This window comes from Myiozetetes cayanensis, unplaced genomic scaffold (assembly GCF_022539395.1).
Source record: "Myiozetetes cayanensis isolate MyiCay16 unplaced genomic scaffold, myiCay2020 scf22, whole genome shotgun sequence".
Lineage (NCBI taxonomy): Eukaryota > Metazoa > Chordata > Aves > Passeriformes > Tyrannidae > Myiozetetes > Myiozetetes cayanensis.
This window is the reverse complement of record NW_026087434.1, coordinates 11,482,215-11,489,974: the sequence shown is the minus strand read 5'-3', so window position 1 is coordinate 11,489,974 and position 7,760 is coordinate 11,482,215. Positions and strand designations below refer to the sequence as shown.

The 7,760-nt window shown below is 51.9% G+C and overlaps 1 protein-coding gene across 2 annotated transcripts in view; it reads left to right on the top strand.

The window, feature by feature from the left end:
- Positions 1 to 7,197: 7,197 nt before the first annotated feature.
- Positions 7,198 to 7,760, top strand: part of MAP2K4 (mitogen-activated protein kinase kinase 4) — an 89,840-nt gene continuing 89,277 nt past the window's right edge. For both annotated transcript variants that reach the window (XM_050319548.1, XM_050319547.1), the window contains exon 1: positions 7,198 to 7,396. In XM_050319548.1, the coding sequence (XP_050175505.1) occupies positions 7,303 to 7,396 (94 nt within the window). In that variant the 5' untranslated portion in view covers positions 7,198 to 7,302. The remainder of the gene's footprint in view (positions 7,397 to 7,760) is intronic.

Below are 7,760 nucleotides of genomic sequence, written 5' to 3'. Positions count from 1 at the left end.
GATGAGGGCCTGCAGTGACAGGACAAGGGGGAACCTTCACCGCGCCTCTAGAGTGAATCAGTCCAGGAATGTCCTGGAGTCATAAAGAGAAGTGGGACCAACACACTGCAGGCAGTTCCTATTCCCGCTGTTTCTGGTTGCTGATGTACCTGCAACTTTTGGTCCTGTCATGTGTCCCCAGGGGCCAAGGGGGTGGAAGACCCAGATTGGGGTCCTGCAGACAGTGTCCAGGATGGTCAGGAGTCCAGATAATATGACCTTAGAGCAAAAGTGGGCAAAAAGGATGCAAAATCTGGTAATAATGCGTGACTGCCTGCGGGGTGGCTGCCGAGGTGACAGAGCCTTCTTTTCCCTGCTGGCACCAGGTGATACACCAAGGGGCAGTGGCCATGAATGGTGGCTTGGAAGGTTGGAAGGTTCTGACCAGACATTAGGGAAACATTTCATCAGGAGGGTTATCCAACCTGCAATAGGTGACCTAGACTGGCTGCGTGATCTGCATCACTGGAGATTTCCAAGGCTTACCTAGACAAAGCCATGGTTCACCTCGTCTGATGTCATGACAGTCTTGCTGTGACTGGGCTGTCGGACTCGAGACCTCCATCCCTGCCTTCACAGCCACGTTTTCACATTTCTGGGAAAGCTTACATACCTAAAAGAGAATTAGATCTTTGTCTTGGTGAATTCACGTGAACAAACTTGCGCAGTAAAACTGACAAGTAGTTATGCAAAAGTATAAACCCCTGGAGAGGGGCCTCCCTGAGCTGCTGTTAGAGCATCCCTCTCCAGCTCAGCCACAGCCTTGCCTGAGTTTGCCTGTGGAGCCCTTGACCCACGAGATGACTCCCCAGCTTGACCTCACCACCAGGGGTCTCACCAGCCATCACTGGGCTGTGTCTGATGCTGTTTACATCCACTGGGACTGATCCTGACTTTTCAGCTTGACCGCAGGCTTGCCTGGTCCCTATGAATTGTGCTGGTGATCTGGGATCTCATTTGGATCCAGTTACAGGGTCTGCCCTGCTTACCCTGTGCCAGGGTGGTGGGACAGGCTAGGAAATGGGGTGATGCTGAAGAACCATGAGTGTAGGGAAGGAGAACCATGAGTGTAGTGAGTTGAGAATAAGAGGAGAATTCTTTCTTCTCCTTGCCAAGAGAGAGGGATTTAAATGGAAATTTTTGTAACGGTCTAGGATTAGTTTTGTATTTAAAAGATGCAGTCATTCTGTGTCTTCTGGAGAACAAAAAAGGATATTGCTGCCTTTTTGTTCACACATCATTTATGACCAAAAGTGACAATAAGTGATGAATTGAAAGTGGACACTTTAGAAATGTTATCTCTGTCATATCCATCTGCCAAAACGGAGCCTCTGTCAGATCATTTCTTCCACCAATTTCAGTAACAGCATCATACATTTCCCTCAGCCCCCAACAGAATCAGGTCTTGCTAAATTGTTATGTGGAGGACAGGTGACTCTCCACATTTGTGGAGAGAAGTAGTGCTTGTCTTATAAGATTTTTAACTGAGTCTTTCTTTGAGTAGGTTATGAGATTTACTGCAGAGAAAGATACAGAGAAGTAAGAGTTGTCTTTGTAAATGATTGCCACTGTTACACCTCCACTGAGCAGGCGTTATGTGTTATTCTGTACATTAAACAATGTCTGGCAGCTGCCATGTTCACTATAACTAAATCCCTCCCTACATTTACATTGATTGACATTCCCTTCCTGAAGCCCAGAAAAATTAAAGCACTCTATGGGCCACTCACTTTAGAGCTGGACTCGATGATCCTTGTGGGTCCTTTCCAACTCAGAATATTCTGTGATTCTGGGATTGTACAGTCACCCTTAGGAGTACAACTTTCCTCCTATTCACAAGTGCTCCAGGAAGGGACTACAAATGATTAAAGGAAAGTTGGAGAACTACACTCCACATTGTTCTCTTCCCAAACTCAGCTTGAAACTTGGATTACCAACAGCAACAGTCCAAATATCCCTGCAATTTCCCAGTAGGGGAAATTGTGGGGTTGCACTCACCAACTGAGGCACCATGAACTACATACACCGTTCCCCTGGTTTGGGTTTTTTAAGGAGGACCTCACTGGAGAGCACTCAGCAATGTTTGTCTCTCTGATGCAAGCCCTGTCTCCAATCCCTTCCCCTCACCTCAGAAGGAGAAGAGCTCTAGTAATGAATCACCTTCACGTCTTGTTTTCAGGTCCAGGAAATTGTATAATTTTCTAAGGGAGGAGAGGTTATTTTGGACTAGAAAATGGAAATGTCAAGGGTTAAAAAGCAACAGTGTTGTTAAAAAGAGTAAGAAGAATGTAAGAGACAGAATGTCTTTCACTAGGGTAATTTATATGAGAGGAAAATAAAAGCAGACAAGCTTTTCGGCACAATGGCTCTTCTTTGTGTGGGAAACAAAATTTTTTCCAACCATACCAGCTGATCTTCAAAAAGAAAACTAATCTGTGATAAACTCTTTGACTCCTGAATTTGTCTGGTCACAAGCTATTGTGCAAAGCTGCACAGCCCACCTGGTTTCTGTCACAGCTGGACTGCTCCTTGCCTCACTGGGACTGGGAGGGAAGCAGAGGAACAGCCAGGCAGATACATCCACGGATCCGTGTGGGGTGGGACAGGGCTCTGCCGAGGGGAAGAGGTGGCTGGGCTGGCAGAAAGCAGCTTCCGTGGGCACTTGGGAGGGATGGTGTGGAGGGTTTGGGAACCCTGTGATTGAGCAAAGTTCAGTGACACAAGAGCAAGAAAGGGCAAAAGGCCCCTCTGTCGCTCCTGAGGGTAGGGTGGGAAGGAGGGGCTTCTTTACTAGCTGCGGCGTCTGAATCTGCCTCGCTCTTTGCTTCTCTAATTCAAAAGCAATCGAGCTGTAGCTTGCCGTAGAAATAAAAAGGTCTTTCAGTGTTTGGTGTGCTTACTGCAAAGAAGAGGTCGAGGCTGTTCACTTTAAAGCTTTACCAAGTATCCCGAGCACTTCGAATAACCACCCCGCTCCAGGGACAGCGGCTGCCGGCAGTGTCCCCAGCAATACCGCCTTCTCCCATGAGAGGGAGGCCAAGAACCTTTAGTACCTCTGAGTAGAACTTGAGCTACTTGTTCCTCAATATTACACAAAACATTTCCCTCCTTATGCCTCTCTGGATCTGCCACTTATCCCATAGTAGTCCAAGCTTATCTTCAGTTTGGCAACTCCACCTGTTAAGAACAGAGGCTGCAGGGACGGACCCAGCAGCGAAGCTGTGATATCCAGACCCAGTCTATTTCCCAAGAGCCTGTACCACAGATGTGACTGAAACACTGCCATGGTCATCCATCCTAGTGACCCACTCCATAAGGGCCCTCATCCTTGTGCCATAAATGATAAATCGGTTTAGACTGGATCAAAAGTGGTGAAAAGACTCTGGGTGAACAGGTGAAGGGTTTGGGAGCTTTGGTGTGTTCCTGACCCCAAAACCCGGACTGCAATTCCAATAGGGACATCTGGAAATAAATACATGGTCATAGCTGATAGTGTCAAAAGAGCTCTGGGTTTAGTTGCCCTAACTGAAGGGTCAGGTGCCAGGAGCAGGAAAGGGAGCAGCCCCATGTTCCCTGATTGACGTCTGCAGGGGACACGTCTGAAGTGTTCAATAGATTGACCTTCCTCTTGCCCTTACTAAAATCCTGTATTAACAACTTTCTTGCTACCTCATTAGTTTTATAGATTTCACCCAAACTGATGGTTTAGGATTGGTTATGCTTTCCCAGCTTCTTCCTTTAGTACTAATTTAAAGTCTTTCTCAATTCCCAGGAAAGTTCTGGAACAACCTGTTACACAAGGCACTTGTATGCACCTAGGGTATGACAAGGGGATGGACAACAGCCGTCCTGAACTCATCAGGAACAAATGCTGACAAGCCACTCTCATGTTCTGGTGTGGCAAAAGTTTTTAGGCATAAAGTGAAAAGTAATAGATGTCACATATGTTGACTTTAGGAAGGCTTTTAACACTGGCTGTTCTGATCCCTTCTTAAGACTATAAAAGGGCACAGTGAGTGCAAAACTGGTGAGATCATTGTACCTCAAATGCTAATTATCAGTGTTTGTCAAAATGGAAGGACATAGTGAAGGGATTTTTGTAGGGGTCCATTCTTTTTAGTTATTTTAGTTAACGACCTGAATGATTAACACCCATGAGGGCCATATTAAACCTGTTAATTATTCCCGGCTGTGAAGGACTGCAAAGACAACAGGATTCAGCACTGGATGGAGAAACAGGCTAGTTCAAGTGAGGAAACTGGGTGGATGCAGTTTTCTAAACAAACAAACAAACAAACAAAAAAAAGAGTCCAAGGTGTAAGAGAGGGCAAACTGAACTCCAGCAATGGAAAAACAGGCAAAGACCACCTGGAGCACGTGAGCTGTACCTCCAATGCAAACTGGAGTAATATGCCTAGCTAGGGGTGCTGTACTTCAATAGATGCAGATGGACAGGAAAAAAACATCAAAGGAGGTCAAGTGAGGATGCTGGGAGGCAGAGAAAACCCAAAGAAAGGCTGAAATAAATGAGTAGGTGTAGTGTGTAGGAGAGAAAGCAGAAGCAAGGAGGTGAAGGGAAACACGGCAGTTCATTGCACATCATCAAATGCCTAAAGGGTGACTTTGAAGAAGGCCATGGCCATAGCAAACAGGGCAGGATATACAGGATTCAGATCAAACACAAACCCCTGAAGTTAGTCTTGCAGATAATGTTACAACAGAAGTGTGCCAGAACAGATTGTTGGGGAATGGCACAATCTCCACCACTGGAAGTCTTTAAGGAAAGGTTTCACAAACATGTCAGAACAGGCATTGCTGATCTTCCCAGATCCTCCAGGTATTCAGTAGGGGGAAGGTATGATTTTGTAAGCAATCCATGTGCAGGTGGCACAAAGAAGATGTGGAAACCAGCTGTCAGGTTGTGCCAGTGTTTGCCAGCAGGCTCCGGGTTTCTGTGTCACAGCCTGCAAGGTGCCAACCCTGGACATGCCCTCAGGGCTAACACAGAAGAGAAGGCTTAAGGAACATAGGGAAGAGAAAGGAAAGATGTGTAAACTGGGGGGGTGTGGAGATGTCTTTTGTGTCAGCACCTGGACTGCATCCCCCAGCCCAGAGGTTTCAATCTCAGCACTTAAGGCCAGGTTGCTGGCAAGAACAAGCAGATTAATCAGCGTCAGGTGGTTTTGGAACACTTTGGAAGAAAAAAAAATAGAAGAAGCTTGGAGGTGGTGGTGTGTATGCATATATAGAAACCACTCTCCACTCTTTTCCCTGGGAGCTGTTTTTAGCCAAAGCTTTTACTTTGGTTCCCACCTAGGCTATGTTACAGTTGTGTTGCTCCTCTGTATTGCCCTATCCTGGGGCTGTGAGCCAGACCCTGACCTGAGGACTTAACCTCAGCCCTGCCACACTGCAGTAGACTTGTTTGGAGTCCAGACTGAGCCTGGTCACTGCTGTTATGGGACTCCCCTGCTCCCCTGGCTCAGGTCTGGCCTCTGGCTGTGGAGGCCACTGCCCATCCACCAAATTATGCTCCGCTCCTGTGCCCCTTCCCTTGCAGAGCAGCCACCCTTGGTGCTCCCCAGTGCTGTGTAGATAAAGGTGTAGGATTGGGATTGTGCTTTGTGCCTGGCAGTGAGGTGTCCCATATGGGAATGTGGGAGGAGGGGATAAAGGCACCTCTTCACCTGGCTGTGTGTGCTGTGGGGTTTGTGGTCTTTGTTACAGGCTCTGCCAGGTCCTGGCACTGATGGTTACCACCTGTGGTGCCCACACAAAACCACACTCAGGAAGGGCTTTTCCTGTGGGAAGCTCTGGATACAAGTGCATTCCATTCCTCTCCAACCAAATCAGTGGAGGGGACAGACTGGAAGCAGCTTTGGAAGAGTCAGTAATGTCCCCTGAGAGGACAGTGGCTGGGGTGGAACAGTGTAGGGCAACAGCCTAAGTTCAAAACCAGCAAAGAGGTTACTGGGATCTTGGCCTGTGTGAGCAGGGTGATGGTGTTCCCCAAAGCAAAGGGAAGCTGCATCCCTGATAGGGAGGGAGGTAATTTGGACTAGCAGGAGCTGGGGGCAGAAACAGGGAGATGGTCAGGATCAGCTCTGACCTCCTCTGCTTCCTGACAAAGGTGAGCTTAGCACAAAGTGACATGGGTTTGGGCAGAAGGCCGAGCTCCTCCTGTGCCCCAGAGACTACTCCAGCCTGTCTCTCTGACCCCACACACAGCTGAGCAGGGAAACCAGAAGATTCTAGCATGGGAGAGGTTTTCCCAAGTTCAAAGAATATGAGGAAAGAAAAATCTTGGTAAGATAAATCAATATGAGCTGTGGTGGGGGAGGAAGATGGAAAAATGAAGGCCAGGGGGAAGGGGGCAGCTCTTTCTCAATTGCACTTGCACAAAGGGTGATGGTTGGCAGCTCCTGGAGGCACTTCCAGTGTGTGTTATCATCTCCATGGTGGCCTGGGCAGTGGACGAGCAGGGAAAAAGTCCTCACGCTTCTGTCCAACACTTGGAGACCCAGCTCTTTCTTTAGCATTCATAAGGGGGTCAGCATAATTTTTGTTATGAAGACACAGGGACTCCTGCCCATGTCATGCAGAGACCTGGAAAGAGCTCATGGTTCTGGGGAAACCATTCCCTTGCTCTAATTCCCAGCACGTGCTGTCCCCACGACTAGGACTGTAGGTTTGCTGGAGTTAAGAGGACGGGTCAGAAACCATGTGGTGGAATGAACAGCAGTGGCCAAAGTTGGAGAGAGAAGAAGGGGGAGGCTGATGGTGGCAGGAAGGGGGATAATGCCCGGAGTGTCATGGAAAGCACAGGAGGGAGTCGTGCCTTGTAGTCTCGGGGGAGTAAGAAGAAGTTTGCAAGTGAGAGAATTCCCAGCCCTAGGGAGAAGATGAGAAATACCATAAAGCGTCTCGAGCCGACCGCCGCCCCCCACGGGCCTCTCCGGGCCCGGGGGACAGGAGCGCAGATGGCCGGGCTCGCCCGGCCCGGGGGCTGCGGGCCCGGCCGTGCGGGGTCCCCGCAGCGGCTGCGGGCGGTGCCCCTGGGCCGGGGCAGCAGGAGCGGAGCGGGGCCGGCCGAGCGGGCCCGGGGGTGCCCCCGCCCCGCCGCAGCGGTGCCGCAGGCGCGGGGCCCGGCGGGGAGGGGTTTGGCGGCCCCAGCCGGGGGCGGACGGGCGGCGGGCCGTGTGTCCTGCCCTGCCGGGGAGGGCCCTGCGCAGCGCCGCCGCCGCCGCTCCCGCTCCGCGCACAATGGCGACTCCCAGCCCCAGCGGCGGCTCCGGCGGGAGCGGGAGCGGGCCCGGGCCGGGCGCCGCCGGCAGCGGCAGCAGCAGCAGCATGCAGGGTAAGCACCGCCGGCCCGGGCAGCGCTGGGCCGGGCCGGGCCGGGCACGCCGCGGGGCTCGCCCTGCCCGGGCCGCGGAGAGCCCCTGGCGCTGCCGCCCGCGCCCCCCGCGCCGGGCCGCGGCTCTGGGGCGGCGCTGCCCGCGGGGAGCCCCGGCCCGGCCACAGTGGCCCCGCTCCGGCCCCGGCGGCCCCGCTCCGGCCCGGCCCCGCTCCGGCCCGGCCGCGCCCGGCGCGCTCGGCGGGAGGAAGCGCGGCCCTGGCCCTGCCCGCCGGGGCCTGCCCCGAGCTCGGCCCCGCCGCCGCACAAAGGCCTCTCCTGGCCGTGCTCGGACCCGCGGCCGCTCCGGGGCCCCGCGGGAGCA